At 43.6% G+C, this 19,810-nt stretch overlaps 1 protein-coding gene across 1 annotated transcript in view; it reads left to right on the forward strand.

Annotated features, from left to right (window-relative positions):
• Window positions 1–19,810, forward strand: part of CLSTN2 (calsyntenin 2) — a 395,679-nt gene that overhangs the window by 234,468 nt on the left and 141,401 nt on the right. The window contains exons 3-4 of the mRNA XM_077756665.1: window positions 7,378–7,573; window positions 8,165–8,373. Of these exons, the coding sequence (XP_077612791.1) occupies window positions 7,378–7,573; window positions 8,165–8,373 (405 nt within the window). The remainder of the gene's footprint in view (window positions 1–7,377; window positions 7,574–8,164; window positions 8,374–19,810) is intronic.

Raw genomic sequence — 19,810 nt, forward strand, 5'->3', positions numbered from 1 at the left:
TGAGATTATCATATACTGTGATTTTAAAATCCACTGGCTCTTTGAATGGCTCTTCTGCCCATACACGACTGTGTAATACTATACATTGGTCATGTGGAAGATACTGATTCACTGACAAGTAGATCTTTCAAAAGTTGATGTATTTCATTGTACAATATCACACAGTCACATTCATTAATATCACTAACCATCTCATCAGAAAAGTATTAATATATTGGTAACTGGCTAAAACTGGATGTGGCAGACACAAGTTTTCCAAAATTAAAAGCTGTTTTGTCATTGGCAACAAATACTCCTGGCTCTTTTCCTTGAGTGACAGGCTTACTTTTAAAATGTCTGCCACACACTCCTGTTTGAATAAACATAGTTTGTCTGACAATCATTCTTTCAAGTAAAAAAAGGCATTCCATGAAAAAAGGCCCTAGTTCAGCTCCCACTCAATTCACACAAATGCTTTTCTTAGAGACACGCTAGCATACTGTGCTGCGCAAGGTGCTTTGTGTATACTTTCTGTTTTGTTACATGGAATATTAAAAAGATGTGAGCTCAAGGATGGAGATTCATTAAATTAATAAGAGTTACTGCATTATTCAAGTCATTCTTTTTTTAGGAAAAAAAGTTCATTTATTTATTTTAAGAGGGAGAGAGACAATAGGGGAGGGGCAGAGAGAGAATGCCAAACAAGCTCCTCTGTGCTGTCAGTGCAGAGCCCGATACTGGCTTTCATCTCAGAAGTGAGATCATGACCTGAGCTAGAATCCAGTCAGATTCAAATGAGCCCTCAGGTGCCCCTCAAGTCATTCGTAGGTGAAATCGACTTTTTTTTTTTTAACTCCAACTCTATGTGGTGAAGAATTCAGCTAGGGACTACTAAGGTACCAGCACTTTTATTCACTATTTCTTTTGTACCATCAGTACAAGTTATCACAACAGTGAAAAAGTCAATACCTTAATTCTAGTAGAGTCCAGGTGCCTGGGTGGCTCAGTCGATTAAGTCGGTCTGACTTCAGCTCAGGTCATAATCTCATGGTTTGTGGGTTCAAGCCCCATGACGGACTCTGTGCTGACAGCCAGCTCAGAGCCTGGAGCCTGTTTCAGATTCTGTGTCTCCCTCTCTCACTCTGACCCTCCCCTGCTCGTGCTGTCTCTCTCTCAAAAATAAATAAAACATTAAAATGTTTAAAAAAAAATTCTAGTAGAGTGCTAATTTTGACTTTGTGGACCCCATAGAAGGGGGCTCACGGATCCCAGGGGTCCACAGACAGCACTTGGAGAACCAGTATCCTAGAATGTCACAATGGCCCAGGGATAGGCAACAAGAAAGAACAAAGAAGGTGCTGGAGTTAGAATCAGAGGATCTAAATCCGTCCTTGATCTGGTCCTTACACCCAGAGTGACTTTGGGTGAAACACTTGATCTGTCTGAGACTCAGTTTCCTCATCTGAAAAATAGAATCAACACAACCTGCTGTTCAAGGGTATTCAAGGTTGGGAACAAAATACATTCTACAAATCTATATCATTCACCCATTCATGCGTCAGTTTCATTCATTTGCCCCAGAATCTCATGGGAGGACTTGAGCAGCAGCTTTAGCAATGTCCACCAAGGTGCTGAGAGGTGCGCAACTGCAGAGGAGAAGGCAACGTGAGGCAGACACGGGTGCTGAGAGGCAGGACCTCATGCCCCGCCCCCTTGGCCCTGCAGGGGCCCATCTTCTGTCCTAGCCTATCAAGAAGGCCTTAGAGAAAGCCGAGTACAGCATCCTGGGGCCACAGCTGGTGGGTTGCACCCAGAGGCCTGACAGCCTAGTGCTGCTGGCCTCACTTTCCCACAGCACCCACTGCCAGCTGGCTTGCGTGTCCGTCACTACACTGTTCTCCTGCCCAAGAAAGCATATTAGAAACCCACATTTTATAAGTGATATGTTTATGGCAATGAGAAACAATGAAATCTGGCCATGTGTAGCAACATGGATGGACCTTGAGNAAGCAGACACATGAAATGATGCTCAGCGTCCCTTCTAATCAGGGAAATACAAATCAAAACTATGCTCAGATACCACCTCATGCTGGTCAGAGTGGCTAAAATGAACAAATNCTGGGTGTTATATGGAAACCAACTTAGCAATAAACTATTTGTAAGAAAAAAAAGTGATATGTTTATATCCAATATCTATAAGGAACTCACCAAACTCCACACCCCAAAAACAAATAATCCATTGAAGAAATGGGCAGAAGACATGAACAGACATTTCTCCAAAAAGGACATCCAGATGGCAAGCAGACACATGAAATGATGCTCAGCGTCCCTTCTAATCAGGGAAATACAAATCAAAACTATGCTCAGATACCACCTCATGCTGGTCAGAGTGGCTAAAATGAACAAATCAGGAGACTATAGATGCTGGTGAGGATGTGGAGAAACGGGCACCCTCCTACACTGTTGGTGGGATGTAAACTGGTGCAGCCCCTCTGGAAAACGGTGTGGAGGTTCCTCAAAAAATTAACACTAGAACTCCCCTATGACCCAGCAATAGCACTGCTAGGAATTTGCCCAAGGGATACAGGAGTGCTGATGCATAAGGGTACATGGGCCCCAATGTCCATAACAGCACTTTCAACAATAGCCAAAACATGGAAAGAGCCTCAATGTCCATCAAAGGACGAGTGGATCAAGAAGATGTGGTTTATCTATACAATGGAATACTACATGACAATGAGAAAGAATGAAATCTGGCCATTTGTAGTGACGTGGATGGAACTCGAGAGTGTTATGCTGAGTGAAATAAGTCAGGCAGAGAAGGACAGATACCATATGTTTTCACTTATAAGTGGATCAGGAGAAACTTAACAGAGGACCATGGGGGAAGAGAAGGAGAAAAGTAATTGGGGAGAGGGAGGGAGGCAAACCATGAGAGACTCTTGAATGCTGAGAACAAACTGAGGGCTGATGGGTGTGGGGGAGAGGGGAAGGGGGGTGATGGGCATGGAGGAGGACACTTGTTGGGATGAGCACTGGGTGTTATATGGAAACCAACTTGACAATAAACTATGAAAGAAAAAAAAGGAAATTATATGTTTACATGGAATCACCACTTATCATCACCACTACAAACTCCTACTTTATGCACATTGCCCCCCGCCCCGACTGCAGTTGTTTATTAGTAATAACAAATTATTGTAGTAGATCTCATAAAAGATGGAAACAGCCCAGTGACTCACATACCAGCACTGTGTTCTGCAGTTTTAAATATCCTTATGCCTTCGCGCTCCATTCTGGGACCTTTCTTCTATAGATTCTCTCTCAACTTGTACTGTTCTTAATTTGCTACTTGATGTCATTCTAAGTAAAGACAGATTAAAATGCTAAATTATGAGCATGAATTTTACCATTCATCTTTATACTATGCAATGCTAGTTTTAAATGCAAATATAAGAGCACTTAACTGCTGTGCAGAACATCTGAAAATGACAGAGTTTACATTTCACTGCTCACGTATGCCTATGTATTTAATTCTTTACCAGAGCATTGTAAATGCCACACAAACACAAATGGAACTCAACTGTGTTTATTTTGCTTCTTGATATGCACACATTTTATCCACACTGTCTACCCTCAGTTTACTGGTAGGAAGGGCAGCCCCAAACAAAAGGAGCTGCAGGGTGTCCTAGCTTTCCTCTTCGTCTCTGCCGTTTTCAGCATAAGTGTTTGACTATTACATGAGTAATGTGAGTAAGAAAAGACAAGACAGAGGTCTTTGGTTGGTCCTGCCTTCTTTCTGCACTCAAAATAATTTTGGTTTGAACAGAAAAGGCACCTCTCTGGGTTGTCTGCTCCCTGGTTTCTCAGTCACAGACACCATACACTTACCTTCTCACTGCGGCCGCTGGATCCCCGCACATTATAAGTGCCCTGAGTTTCTGGGCTCAGTGGGCATTCTGAGCACTATATGTATATGGGGCGGCCAGAACAATGGGTCTTCATCTCCTCTGCTCCCAGACATTCTGCATTGTTGCATCACACTTTGTGTACAAAACACAAATTCAAAGATAAAATTATTAGGAAATTCAAGATGATAACAACAGAGGTTTAAACCAAGCTCAGGGTCCTCTTAAGCATGGAACACTGTGTGGCTCTCAGGTCACATGCCCATGAAGCTGGCCCTGCCCCACTGCCTCTGCTCCTGTCACACCGGCCCTCCAGGCCTGGTGGCTTCGCAATGTCCCTTCCCATTGAAGGGCCCTAGGTTATTTACCTCTCTGTCTGAAACTCAGTTTCCTCCCTCCTGGCCTGGTCATGTCCCTCCTCCTCTTCCTCAGATCTCAGCTCAGCTGTCACATCCTTACATAGCTCTCCCTGCCCTGCTGACATGTCAGAACTTTCTTAGCACCATGGAGCTCTCCTTCAATCACCCATCACGGTCACTATTCTTCATTTAGGGATGTGATTATTGGATTACTTATTGTCCCCCACACTGAACTGCAAGCAGCATATGTACCAGGACTGGGTGTGGTTTTGCTCAAACGTGTTTCACCAGGGCTGGGCGTGTAGTCCCTAATCAATACCTATAAGGTGAATGAATGGGTGAAAAAAATGAATGAATGTTTTTGCAACAGGAGCACAAGGGTCAGAGCAAGAGGTGGGATGAGGGCAGCATGAATTCTAGCTTTTCTTCAAAAGAAGCTAAATCCTGTCTCAGACAAAGCTGGTGAGACTACCTGAGCATCATATGGCCCGCTTCCTTGCTGTCTCCTCAGGTAATGAGTGTGTGAGGATAGGCTATCCTTGTGTTTTAAGGGACCCAAGTACTTTCTGTTGTGTCTCTGGCACCACGGCAAGTGCTCTCAGAAATTTCTGGTCCATTGAATTGAACTGAGCTGGACTTAGATGAAATGTGTGACCCTGAAGCTTCCTATGTCTCTCCTTCCTGTGTCTCCATTTCCTCTGTCCTCTCCTTCCCTCTTGTTGAGGATTTCTGAGTTTTGAGAACCATTTTAGTTGTGATCAGATGCTTCCAACAGAAAATGACCCTCATTTATTTTCAGTTTAACTCCACTCTTCAAAGAAAAATGTTCTGATCAGTCCTACAATCATGTGGTGATTGGGCACTCCAGAGACTGCCCCAGAGCCAGGTTGGGCACATTTGCTGGTAATATTCCCACACTGGCATTGATCTTGGGATAGAATCACAAGGCAGGCACTTCAGAATTTCATCCATTCAAACTCATTTTCAACTCAACTCAAAACAGAAATTAAACATGAGAACCAGATGAAACGTGCCCTTCTGCCCTGAGGGCTGCAGATCTAACCCTATCTGAGAGGCAGTACAGTGCCACCGCCCATCCTGAACAACAGTGACAGAATGGGAATCCGCCTTCTTGGTGGGGCCCATTCTGTAACTTGTCTGTCTTGTCCATGATTCCACACCTACATCTGAGAAATGGCCAGGAGGGGGTGTAGTGAAAATGGAGTGCTCATAATGAAATTGAGGATCAATGAAATAATAAAAAAGAAAAGCCTACAGGTAAGATTGGTATTGATTGACCATCTCAGAAAACATTGTTAGTAAGAGATCAGGGCATGCTTCCTGTATGTAAAATGGGGTATTTCTCTCCAGACTGAGACTTCACTGGGAATATAGAATGCTACTGGAAGAAATCCCCAGTGCAATGTCCTTGAAATTATGGGGCTACTTACAGACGGTGCAGTGGAGTAGAACTGGCTCGGCTCAGGAGTCAGCCATCCCTGGGGCTTACACCATCTCCAGCTCTGTGACCAGGAGCAAGTAATAACCTCTCTGATTCTGATTCTCTCCTTCCTTCTCCTCCTCCCTCTCCTCCTTGTTCCTGATTTTACATGTTGGCAGAAAGCACCTGCCTCCAGTTTGCTGTGAAGATTGAATAAGTTCACCTGGGTACAGATATGGAGTTGGCACTATGCACAGAGCAGGTGTGCGATCATGTGACCCCTTCTCCCCACAGTGTCAGGAGACTGTTCCTCTCTAGAACAGCTGGACAGGGCCTGCACTAGTGGCAGGAAGACACCTGACTGCCCTCAGATTGAGGACCCCCTTAAATTGTGCACACTAGGCACCTCATCCTGGTCTCAGCAGCGCTGCTGGGACAATGTTGGACTAGGGTTGGGGCATCTCAGAGTAGATGCTCTCCTCCAGCACCATCATCCCCTGGGCCATTTTCTAGGTGACACAACTGAAACCCAAAGTCATCATAACTCGATTACAGCAACGAGTAAAAGTGGCAAACCTCGAATGTGACTCCAAGCTTCTAAGTTCCAAGGCTATGTTTTCCCCCCAGCAGCCTAGAGATGAACTCTTTGCTGCCTGTGTCACGTGACGTTCACCACCCCCTCCCTGGCAACCTGAGTGGTCTTTCTGGACATCTACAAGCTATCTTCCTGACTACTCAGGAAGAGAATGTATCTCACGTTTTCAGTATTTCCCAAGGCATGTACTACACGGCTTACTTGCAGTCGGGGTTCAAGAAATAAATATCCATCAACTGAGAAAAAGAAGATGTTTTCACGGCCTTATAATTTTAATGCAGAGAAATAGTTATAATACACATTAACCCAGCTGAGGGAGAGAAATGCATTAATTTCACAATGTGTTCAGCTCTTTAAGAAGTTAGCTTTTCAGGCTCCACAGGGCTTCTGGAACTCAGACTCACGCCCACTGTTTTGAGAGAAAATTGCACCTGATTGGTGTCCCTCGCCCCCCAGGGAAGTGGTGGGTGGAGAGACTTAACTGGGGGTGGAGGGGTGGGAAGCTGGCTGCAGCAATGTGGGGTGTTGAAGCCAGGAGGAAAGGACAGAGCAGTGCTGCTCACATTTAGGCAGCAAACAACTACCTCAGCAGGTAACCTGGTTAAAAAATGTATACATATGTAATCCGATTCAGGAGGTCCAGATCGGACCTGGGAGCCTACATTTTTAACAAGTTCCCCGGCAGTGCTCACGCTGGTGGTTCAAGGGACAAAAGATTGTGCAGACTTTTTCTCCTTCCTCTACAACCATTTATCTTTAGGCTGTGGGCAAAATCTTTGTTCCCACTCTGGGCAAGGGCAAGAGGAAGGCAGCAAACTAGGATAGTCATCAGCCGCCCTGCACCATGACTCCCCTCCTTTCCACCGGATACACTTGATGGGTGACATTTCCATGTGTGAAACACTTCAGTTTTACCATCCATGAAATGAGCATGTTGATCTGGGTCTCTGGAGGGCTCTTTTTCCAGTATAAGAATTCTGTGTGTGGAGGAAATGGCCTGGAGGTTTTGGGTTTGCAAATCTGGCCCAAGAGAAGCTCTGTCCTCAATCTGGCAATTCTCAGGATCCCCATTCACTGTCTTCCATCCTTCTGCAGGGGAAATTTGCGCGTTCAAGATCCACGGTCAGGAGCTGCCCTTTGAGGCCGTGGTGCTCAACAAGACATCGGGTGAGGGCCGGCTGCGCGCCAAGAGCCCCATCGACTGCGAGCTGCAGAAAGAGTACACGTTCATCATCCAGGCCTACGACTGTGGCGCGGGGCCCCGAGAGACGGCCTGGAAGAAGTCACACAAGTGAGTGGCTGGACAGAGCTCCCTGCACCCCTCCCACCCACCTGCCCACCCTTTGGGATCACGTGCTGCTCTGCGTTCAGATGAGATGTCAGGACTGCATTCACGTGTCACTTTTTCCGAAAAGCCCTCCCTGAGCCAGCCATCCCAGCAGAGCTGGTTGGGACCTTTCTCTGGGTTTCTCCCATGCCACACGCATATCTCTGTCCTGGCACTTTATAGTTCAGGTTGTAACTCTCTCCCATATTTTGATTCTGAGCCTAACACAGAGCCGGAGTGGTTAAATTCTTACTGAAAGGAAGAGTGAATGAACAGAGGAGGAGTGAAGAAAGGAAAGGGGAGGCGATCCAGAAGGAATCGTTGCCAAAAGCTGAGTAACAGGGAAGGCCAGAGAAGGCGCGGCTTCATCTCTGAAGCAGGGTGGGGACAGGTAGAAGCATCTCTAGTGGGAGGACAGACAGACAACCATTCTGACTGGCCGTGGTTTCTCTGCCCCCTTAGCCCTGGGACTGGAGTCAGTTCCCACGGGAGGTGTGGGAGGACAGCATCATTCTCCCTTCACTGCCATCTCTTCCTTCTGGTGTGTGGTCCCAGGGCCGTGGTCCATATCCAGGTGAAGGACGTCAATGAGTTTGCTCCCACCTTCAAAGAGCCAGCCTACAAGGCGGTGGTGACAGAGGGCAAGATCTATGACAGCATCCTGCAGGTGGAGGCCGTGGACGAAGACTGCTCCCCTCAGTACAGCCAGATTTGCAACTATGAAATCATCACAACTGACGTGCCTTTTGCCATTGATAGAAATGGTGAGTGTCGTGACTAGGCTCCATTGGGGGGAGGCACAGGGAAACAAGTCCACCATCCCCTCTCTGAAGGCCAAGCGAGGGCTCTGAACATCCATGGCAGGCGATGACTCTCTTGCTATCCATGACCTAGGCTCTGTAACCCAGAACTCAGTCCTGCACTAGAGCAGATGTCCATATATTATTAGCACAGCCAGGTCGAAGATAACCCCCCAGACACCTCGGAAACTTACTCAGTGAGTACAGTCCATAGAACTCCTAATGCCACACATCTGGATACTGAAGATGGGATGATTTTCTGATAGACTTTTCCATGCCATCAACTCTGTCATATCTGATCCCTTTCCATATCATAAGTTGTGGTACTGCCTTCCACCCCAACTGTGTTCTTCCAACTCTCAGGAAAAAAAGGGAAAAAATGCTAAAAGAGAGGGTGAAGATTTTTGGAAATAACTTCTAAGCTTAGGTTAGTTTGGGAATCTTTGATATTCTTGCCAATGTCCTTTGAGAATTTCTACCACAGTGAGAATGATGAATGAATGAAACTTCCCACCATACCCCAATCCCAAGCTGAACTTACTGAACTGAAAACAGTTCTATAAAGCCATTTGTGCATTTCCCCATCACCATTAATAAAACACTTGTAGTGTTAATGCCTCAGCCAGATGCCCAATCAACTCAGCCCATGTTAAATACAATTTTCAATAACTCCATGTTAATCAAATGATAATTATTTGTCAAGTATATTATTTAATAGCATGAGTGTGTACCCATGGGTATATTCTCCCCACTTGTTTCAAATAGGGTCATAGAGTGCTGCACAAAGATGCAAAAGTTACAAAACCTGAAGTTCATTTACTCTGTAAATTATTTACTGAGTGCCAGGCATGATGCTGGGAACTGGGAAAGGAGTGAGAGTGGAACTCAAAACAGATGTGGGACTGCCCACATGGAGCTTACCATCCAGTAGAAAGAAAGTCAGAATAAAATATAGAAAGTTAGGTGGCATTGAGGCAGTGGATTAACTCTGAGCCTCTTGGTAGCCAGTGTCTAGAGGGAAGTACCATCAGTGACCTGCTTACCAGTATTCAGTGCTTCCTATGCTCCTTGACATTGAGACTGGGGAGAAACTTATCCTGGGACACAGTCTTCTCCATCCTGAGAACTGCAGCAGGTTCCATAGGGAATGCAAGCCAAGGAGACACCCTCATCCCTGATCTCCAGTGGTTTATGATCTGCTTTGAAAGATGAAATCACCCTTCATGTAACAGACAAAAATAAGGCAGTTTCCTTATAAAATGATAAGACACATGGGAATGACAAACCAACACATGGCTAGATGCTCACTGTGTGGAACACAAGATCAGTGCATTAGTGCACAAGAAAGTAAAGGAGAAAATATTGGACTTTAGTTAAAGATTGGTTCAGGACTAAGAAGTAGGTGATTTCAATTAGTAGAGCCTGTCAGAACTGCTTCCAGATAGCTTTTCCTACAAGCCCTGTGAGGTGACTGTCTTGTCTCTACCACACAAGTGTATATCTCACACATATCAAATACACATGCACGCATACACACCTCTCTATAAAATATAAAACAATTAGTCTGTATTTTTCTCTTCCTCTATGATCAGCTCTGTGGTCTCTGTTCACAAAAGCTTTGGAATTTGGGAAGCGATGAGTCCTTGGTGAAGAGCAAGACTAGACAAGTGGAGGTATCTGTGATGGGTGGTCAGGCTCCACTTGACCTCCTGCCTTAGTTCTGGAGAACCACAGCCCAATGAGAGATGAAATGCAAATCCTTTCATCTGAGGGTAAACTGCCCCAGTCATGAAGATAATTACTCACCTTGATGAGCCATTTCACTAACATATGCCAATTTATTTCCCTAGCTGTCTCATTAAAAGTGAGTAATGGTCTTTTGCCAAGCCTCTGCCTCCAACATTGGTTTACAACAGAAGATGAAGAGGAGAGTGGGCACTCCCAGGGAGTGTGGGCCCCTGACAGCGAGGTTTACAAAAGCGGTTCTCCAAGTAATGAAGGCAAGACCCAGGGGCAGACACAGAAGCGGCAGTTCCCCATTCTAATGAGTTTCCCAATTGGCCCCTATCCATCATTTCTCCCAGCGACCTTCCCGGCTCCTTGAAGAAGTTCTTTGTATGTACATCAGAGAAAGTACTGCTGAGTTTGGGGTCCACTCATTGAAACCCCATGACTGCAGGTAGATGGATCCTGGCACCTCCAACTTACCAAGCTCTTTGCTTGTTGGGGAAAAAGGGGGCATGGGGCAGCAGGGAAGATAGAAAACATTCCATGGATTCAGCCTGGCCTGTCTCAACCCAAAACTCAGCCTCTTCCTACCAGATGCCCTTGGCCTCCCGGCCTTGAATTCCTCCCCCATAAAATCATGGCAGGAACCGTTCCTGTCCCCTTGTGGGGTTGTGAGGCCTCAGGAAGGCTGTGCCCAGGAATGATTTCCACAGAGTACCTGGCACGTAGGGAATGCTCCATTCATGGTGCTGCAATTATCAGATATTTACCTGGGTGATTGGGACATGAAGGTTTTTCACTCCCCCCGCCCCACCAAGCCCTGTAGATTCCCAGGCCGAAATTATGAGCAGGTAACTGAGTTATCACTCCCTCTTAGGAAGTTCTGGATGCACTTCCAATGGCTTCCTGGTTCCCATCTCCTGGCATTTGACTGGTCTCTTTGAGATCAGTAGGGGCTAGATCCTCATTTCCATTGAACAGGTAGGAAAACTGAGTCTTAAAGTATAAAGAGCTTGCCTGACAGCACCTGTGACCCTGGTGACAGAGTTGGGACTGGAGCCCAAATTCCTTGAGCATCGGCCTCTATGCCTTTCCACCGTGATGGTATCACACTCCTCAGTGATGTTTGACAGGAATTCATGGCTATGGTATTTAAGTTCAAAGCTACAAAGTTGCATCTTAGTCTTACATCCGCGTGTGTGTGTGTGTGTGTGTGTGTGTGCGAGAGAGAGAGAGAGAGAGATCTTTGACAAGTTACTTAACCCTTGCCTCAGATCCTCGCTGGTAAATCACAGGAATTAAATCCCGTGCTAAATACTGTGCCCATGTGAGAGGTTGGATACATTATCAACAAGGCGCTCACCAGCATGTCTGCACAAACCAAGCTCTCAGCCACACTTTGGAATAAAGGGAAGGAGCAGCAAGGGTCTCTGTGACACCTTGACAGACTCTTCTCCTTTTCCAGCAGTTGCATGGTCCCAGGCAGCCTCTATTGAGTAGTCGGCTGCCCTGGTGAGTAAGGGGCCTCTGCCTCCTCTGAGCCAAGTGTGCCCTAGAGTCTGCTTATTTTAAAGTAAATGAAAAACATTTCTTTTCCATCTGAATAGAAAAGCAACACATGCTCTTTGTAGAAAGCTCGCAAAGCATAGGAAAGTGTGAAGAAGGAAATAAATCACCTGTAATGCCACCAAAGATAGCCATTATTGACGTTCTACCAGTACTTTTTCTATGAAGTTTTTTTTTTTTTAACAAAAGTAAGGTCACACTCGCCTTGTTTTCCTTATCCAGCCATTTTCACTTAGCATTCGATTGTATGGATTTTTCCACCCTTACAAATGCTTCATAATTACCACTTTTAGTGCTAAAAACATTCCATCTGATGCACAGAACCTTTTACCTAACTCTTGTGTTACTATCAGACATCAAATTTCTTTATTATTTTTCACCGGAGGAAATAATGATTAAACAAACATATTTGCACCTATATCGGCAATTTTTATCATTTTCTCGGAAACAATTTCTTAGGCATGGAATTACATGCCCCATAAACACTTGCAAAGTAACTGGCCTGTATAATTTTCTTTTTTGTTTGTTTAATTTAAAAAAATTTTTTTAATATAATTTATTGTCAAATTGGTTTCCATACAACTCCCAGTGCTCATCCCAACGTGTGCCCTCATCAATGCCCATCACTGGCTTTCCCCTCTCCCCCATCCCCCATGAACTCTCAGTTTGTTCTCAATATGTAAGAATCTCTTATGGCTTGCCTATCTCCCTCTCTGTAACTATTTTCCCCCTTCCTCTCCCCCATAGTCTTCTGTTAAGTTTCTCCTGTTCCACATATGAGTGAAAACGTATGGTATCTGTCCTTCTCTGCCTGACTTACTTCACTTAGCATAACACCCTCAAGTTCCATCCACATTGCTACAAATGGCCAGATTTCATTCTTTCTCATTGCCATGTAGTATTCCATTGTATATAAACCACATCTTCTTGATCCATTTGTCAGTTGATGGACATTGAGGCTCTTTCCATGTTTTGGCTATTGTTGGGAGTGCTGCTATGAACATTGGGGTCCATGAGCCCCTATCCATCAGCACTCCTTTATCACTCCTGTATCACTTGTGTAAATGCCTAACAGTTCTATTGCTGGGTCATAGGGTAGTTCTATTTTTAATTTTTTTGAGGAATTTCCATGCTATTTTCCAGAGGGGCTGCACCAGTTTACATTCCCACCAAAAGTGCAAGAGGGTGCCCATTTCTCCACATCCTCGCCAGCATCTATAGTCTCCTGATTTGTTCACTTTAGCCAATCTGACTGGTGTGAGGTGGTATCTCAGTGTGGTTTTGATTTGTATTTTCCTGATGATGAGGGATGCTGAGCATTGTTTCATGTGTCTGTTGGCCATCTGGGTATCTTCTTTGGAAAAGTGTCTATTCATGACTTCTGCCATTTCTTCACTGGATTATTTTTTGGGGAGGGTGTGGAGTTGGTGAGTTCCTTAAAGATTTTGGATACTAGCCTTTTATCTGATATGTCATTTACAACTATCTTTTCCCATTCTGTTGGTTATCTTTTAGTTTTGTTGATTGTTTCCCTTGCCATGCAGAAACTTTTTGTCTTGATTAGATCCCAATACTTCATTTTTGCTCTTGATTCCCTTGCCTTTGGAGATGTTCTGCGGTTGAGGTCAAAGAGATTGTTGCCTGTTTTCTCCTCTAGGGTTTTGATGGTTTCCTGTCTCACATTGAGGTCCTTCATCTGTTTTGAGTTTGTTTTTGTGTATGGTGTAAGAAAGTGCTCTAGTTTCATTCTTCTGCATGTTGCTGTCCAGTTCTCCCAGCACCATTTGTTAAAGAGACTGTCTTTTTTCCATTGGATACTCCTCCTGCTTTGTCAAAGACTAGTTGGCCATACATTTGTAGGTCCAATTCTGGGTTCTGGGTTCTCTGTTCTCTTCTATTGGTCTATGTGTCTGTTTTTGTGCCAATACCATACCGTCTTGATGATGACAGCTTTGTCGTAGAGGCTAAAATCTGGGATGGTGATGCCTCCTGTTTTGGTGTTCTTCAATATTACTTTGGTTATTTGGGGTCTTTTGTGGTTCCATACAAACTTTAGGATTCTTTTTTTTTTTTTTCTTTAATAGTTTATTGTCAAATTAGTTTCCACATAACACTCAGTGCTCATCCCCACAAGTGTCCTCCTCCTCCATGCCCATCCCCCCCTCCCCCCACATCCATCAGTCCTCAGTTTTTGTCAGCATTCACGAGGCTCTCATGGTTTGCTTCTCTCCCTTTCCCCCCCCATTTCCGCCCTTCTTCTCCCCCTTGTTCCTCCGTCAAGTTCCTCCTAATCCTCCTATACGTGCAAACATATGATATTTGTCCTTCTCTGCCTGACTTATTTCGCTCAGCATAACACCCTCAAGGTGTGGTTTATCTATACCATGGAATACTACATGGCAATGACAAACTTTAGGATTCTTTGTTCTAGTTTTGAGAAGAATGCTCGTGCAATTTTGATTGAGATTACACTGAATGTGTAGAGTGCTTTGGGTAATATTGACATTTTAACGGTGTTTATTCTTCCAATCCATAAGCATGGAATATTTTTCCATTTCTTTGTATCTTCTTCAACTTCCTTCATAAACTTTCTATAGTTTTCAGCATACAGATCTTTTATATCTTTAGTTAGGTTTATTACTAGGTATTTTATGGTTCTTGGTGCAGTTGTGAATGGGATCAGTTTCTTGATTTCTCTTTCTGTTGCTTCATTATTGGTGAATAAAAATGCAAACAATTTGTGTATACTGATTTTGTACCCTGTGACTTTGCTGAATTTGTGGATCAATTCTAGCAGACTTTTGGTGGAGTCTGTCAGGTTTTTCATGTAGCGTATCATGTCATCCACGAAAAGTGAAAGGTTGACTTCATCTTTGCCAATTTAGATGCCTTTTATTTCATTTTGTTGTTTGATGGCTGTTGCTAGGACTTCCAACACTGTGTTAAACAGAGTGGTGAGAGTGTATATCCCTGTCGTGTTACTGACCTTAGGGGAAAAGCTCTCAGTTTTTCACCATTGAGGATGATATTAGCTGTGGGCTTTTCATAAATGGCTTTTGTGATGTTTAAGTATGTTCCTTCTATCCCAACTTTCTCAAGGGTCTTTATTAAGAAGGGATGCTGTATTTTGTCAAATGCTTTTTCTGCATCTATTGACAGGATCATATGGTTCTTATCTTTTCTTTTGTTAATGTGATGTAGCATATTGATTGATTTGTGAATATTGAATCAACCCTGCAATCCAGGAGTGAATCCAACTTGATCATGGTGAATAATTCTTTTTATATGCTATTGAGTCAATTTCTAGTATCTTGCATCCATATTTGTCAGGGATATTGGCCTGTAGGTCTCTTTTTTTGCCAGGTCTCTGTCTGGTTTGGGAATCAAAGTGATGCTAGTTTAATTAAATGAGTCCAGAAGTTTTCCTTCCATTTCTGTTTTTCGAAACAGCTTGAGAAGGATAGGTATTAACTCTGTTTTAAATGTCTGGTAGAATTCCTCAGGGAAGCCATCTGGTCTAGGGTTCTTATTTGTTGGGAGATTTTTGATAACTGATTCAATTTCTTCACTCATTATGGGTCTGTTCAAATTTTCTATTTCTTCCCATTTGAGTTTTGGAAAACTCAAAGCACACACTTGTGAGTGTTTAGGAATTTGTCCATTTCTTCCAGGTTGTCCTGTTTGTTGGCATATATTTTTTCATAGTATTCCCTGATAATTGCTTGTATTTCTGAGGGATTAGTTGTAATAAATACATTTCCTTCGTGATTTTGTCTATTTGGGTGCTCTATCTCTTTTATTTTTGAGAAGCCTGGCTAGAGGTTTATCAATTTTGTTTATTTTTTCAAAAAACCAACTCTTGGTTTCATTGATCTGTTCAATTGTTTTTTTGGATTCTACATATTGTTTATTTCTACCCTAATCTTTATTATTTCTCTTCTTCTGCTGAGTTTGGGGTGTCTTTGCTGTTCTTCTTCTAGTTCCTTTATGTGTGCTGTTAGATTTTGTATTTGGGATTTTTCTTATTTCTTGAGATAGACCTGGATTTCAAAGTATTTTCCTCTTAGGACTGCCTTTGTTGCATCCTAAAGTGTTTGTATTGTTGCATTTTCAATTTTCATTTGTTTCCATATATTTTTAAATTTATTCTCTAATTGCCTGGTNGCAGCACGGAGCCTGACATGGGACTCGAACCCACAAACTGTGTGATCATGACCTGAGCCGAAGTCACATGCTTAACCGACTGAACCACCCAGTCACCCCTAGTAGGATATTCTTTAACCTCCATGCTTTTGGAGTTTTCCAGAGTTTTTCCTGTGGTTATTTCAAGTTTCATAGCACTGTGACCTGAGAGTGTTCATGGTATAATCTCAATTCTTTTATATTTATTGAGGGTTGCTTTGTGACCCAGTATGTGCTCTATCTTGGAGAATGTTCCACGTGCACTCCAGAAGAAAGTGTATTCCACTGCTTTGGGATGTAGAGTTCTAAATATAGCTGTCACATCCATCTGGTCCAATGTGTCATTCAGGGCCATTGTTTCTTTAGTGATTTTCTGTCTAAGTGATTGATCTATCCGTTGCTGTAAGTGGAGTATTAAAGTCTCCTGAAATTACCACATTCTTATCAATAAGATTGCTTGTGTTTATGATTAATTGCTTTCTTTATTTTGTTGCTTCTGAATTTGGTGCATAGACATTTATAATTGTTAGCTCTTCCTGATAAATAGACCCTATAATTATTGTATAATGCCCTTCTTCGTCTCTTGTTACAGCCTTTAATTGAAAGTCTAGTTTGTCTGATATAAGCATGGCTACTCCAGCTATTTTTTTCACTTCCAGTAGCATGATAGATAGTTCTCTATCCCCTCACTTTCAATCTGAAGGTGTCCTCAGGTCTAAAATGAGTCTCTTCTAGACAGCATACAGATGGGTCTTGTTTTGTTTTTTGTTGTTGTTGTTGTTGTTGTTTTTATCCATTCTGATACCCTGTGTCTTTTGATTGGAGCATTTAGTCCATTTACACTCAGTGTTATTATTGAAAAATATGGGTTTAGAGTCATTGTGTTATCTGTAGGTTTCATGGGCTTGTAGTGATATCTCTGGTAACTTGTGTTCTTGCAGCATTTCCCTCACAGAATCTCCCTCAAGATCTCTTGTGGGGCTGGTTTAGTGGTGATGAATTCCTTCAGTTTTTGTTTACTTGGGAAAACTTTTACCTGTCCTTCTATTCTGAATGATGGGCTTGCTGGATAAAGGATTCTTGGCTGCATATTTTTTCTTTTCATCACATTGAGGATTTCCTGCCATCCCTTTCTGGCCTGCCAAGTTTCAGTAGATAGGTCTGCTACTACCTTTACGTATTTACCTTTGTATGTTAAGGCTCATTTATCCCTAGCTGCTTTCAGAATTCTCTCTTTATTCTTGTATTTTCCAGTTAATGTCGTGCAGAAGATCAATTCAAATTATGTCTGAAGGGAGTTCTCTGTGCCTCTTGGATTTCAGTGTCTGTTTCCTTTCCCAGGTTGGGGAAGTTCTCAGCTATGATTTGTTCAAGTACCCCTTCAGCCCCTTTGTCTCTCAGTTCTTCTTTTGGAACTCCTATGAATCAGATATTGTTCTATTTGATTGCATCACTTAATTCTCTAATTCTCTTTTCATGCTCCTGGATCATTTTATCTCTCCTTTTCTTGGCTTCCTCAATTTCCAAAATTTTATCTTCTAATTCACCTATTCTTTCCTCTGCCTCTTAAATCCACACTGTGGCCACCTCTGTTTTACTTTGCAACTCACTTATAGTATTTTTTAATTCATCATGACCATTTTTAAGATCCTTGATCTTTGCAGCAATGGAGTCTCTGCTGTCTTCTCTGCTTTCTTCAAGCTCAGCAATTAATTTTATGACTATTATACTAAATTCTTGTTCATTTATGTTGCTTATATGTGTTTTGATCAATTCTTTAGCTGTCACTTCTTCCTGGAATTTCTTTTGAGGAGAATTCTTCTGTTTTGTCATTTTGCCTAGTTTTCTGTCCCTGGTAAGTTTTAAAAGCTTGTTATGTGCTCTGCTCTTGCAAGTACTGATCTATTAAAGGGGGCTCATATGCTCTCCAGGGCCTGGGCATTCAGGAGGTGTTTTTTGGAGAGTGTCACTTGGTCTCTCTTGTTGTGACTTTGGTTCTTTTATTTCCCTACTTGTAGTGATGTTTTGGACCCTCCACCAGGTGTACTTCGGTTTGTTCATTGAAGTAGCCCTGGAAAGGGAAGCAAACAGACAAACAGGAAACAAAAACACACAAATACACAAATAAAACAAGCAAACAAACAGAAACAAAAAAAATACAAAAAAACAATCTAAAAGCAAAAAACCCTGAAACACCAGCTTCAAGTAAAGAAAAAGGTGGAGGCAGTGCTGATGGAAGAGCGTATACAAAGAGAGAAATGATAGGTGTGGGGGGGGGAGAGAAAATGAACATTGACCTGGCAGAGAGACTAAAAGTCTTAATCCAGAGAGAGAAAGGAGAATAAGGAAAGAGGCAAGGAGAAAGAAACAAAGATAAAGTTACCCAGAGAAACTATATGGCCTGATTATTCCAGTAAGAAAGAAAGGAAAGGAAAGAGGGAAGTGTAGATGATGCATCAAGAAAATGGATTAAATATGTCTGTTTAAACAAACCACTAACCAGAGTAATCAGCCTAGAAGATGAAGGAAATAAGAAGGAGAAAGGGGAGAATATATCTAAATAACAAAGAATTGACCTAGAATTAGTCCAGGCAATGCCACAGTGCTGGTCCAGAGGAGGGGCTGTCTGGTTCCATAGCATCTATCCAGCTCCAGTGGATAAGCAGCTATCCAGCGTGGAGGGGTGTGGTTTGGTGCAGGCAGGTCCCGCCTCCACTGTGGGCCCTGAGGACCAATCCCTGAGGCCCTGCCTTGGTAGTTGCGGGGAGAAAAATGCCCACCCCTCCAGTCTCTTCTTCATGGACCAGGTGTCCCAAATCACTCCTTTGGATCCATCCTCACTGTGCAGAGGGCACAGACAAGGCAGACTGTCTCAGTCAGCCATCAAATATGCCCCACACTTAGCTGTGTTTTAAACTCCAACTCCCTGCGCATTAATGATGCCACCAAATATGTGCTCCTGCAGCTGTGCTGCAGCTCTTCAAGGGAGGGACCCCATTCTCCTGCTGCGGACTGCACCCCTGCAGTACCACCGAACCCAGAGGTGACTTCCTCCTCCCTTGGTGTGCGAACAGGGCAGCAGGCCCCAGTCCAAAGACAGCCCTGCCGTTAGAGATGGGATGATGGGATCCCTCTCTGTCCAGATCCAAGGCTATTCTCTTGTCAAGATACAGTCCTAGCTTCCCCAGTGGCTCTTTCTCTTCTCTCGCAGAAGGGGATCCGTCCCCTCCGTGCCTCCATGTCCCATTTTATCTCCCCCAGTTCTCAATCATGCACCTGTGGGGCCGTCGGGTTTTCCCATTTTCTTCCTGGTAGACTCCATCTTTTTTCCTCCCAGACTCTTGGGGTTCAAAGTCCATTGGCTTCAGCCCTTTTTTGAGAGACAGGAAGTACGATCCCCCTACCTCTTTGTCATGTTGGCCCCTGGCCTGTATAATTTTCCACAAGGGTTATTCCGATTTTTTTTTTATTGTTTATTTGTTTATTCTTGAGAGAGAGACAGAGTGCAAATGGGGGAGGGGCAGAGAGCGAGAGGGAGACACAGAATCTGAAGCAGGCTCCAGGCTCTTAGCTGTCCGCACAGAGGCCGATGCACGCCTGGAACTCATGAACCCTGAGATCATGATTGATTAACTGACTGAGCCACCCAGGCACCCCAGGGTGATTCCAATTTAAATTCCACTGGAAGAAGGCTACAGGCCAGTGTGCTTGGCTCCTCACACCTCCAACCACCTTCGTTTGAAAAAAAAAAATCTTCACTAATATGCATGGTATATACTAATTGTTCTTTGAGAAATAGCTTCCCCAGGTTCCTTTGGACCAGGGGAATGGGCCCAGGACCACCTAGTCACCTGGGCTAGCTATGAACTCAGGTCTCCTAAGAAGGCCCTGATGGGAGAAATCATTCAACTGTGGGGGAAAGAAC

The sequence above is a fragment of the Crocuta crocuta genome, unplaced genomic scaffold, assembly GCF_008692635.1.
Source record: "Crocuta crocuta isolate KB4526 unplaced genomic scaffold, BGI_CrCroc_1.0 scaffold337, whole genome shotgun sequence".
Lineage (NCBI taxonomy): Eukaryota > Metazoa > Chordata > Mammalia > Carnivora > Hyaenidae > Crocuta > Crocuta crocuta.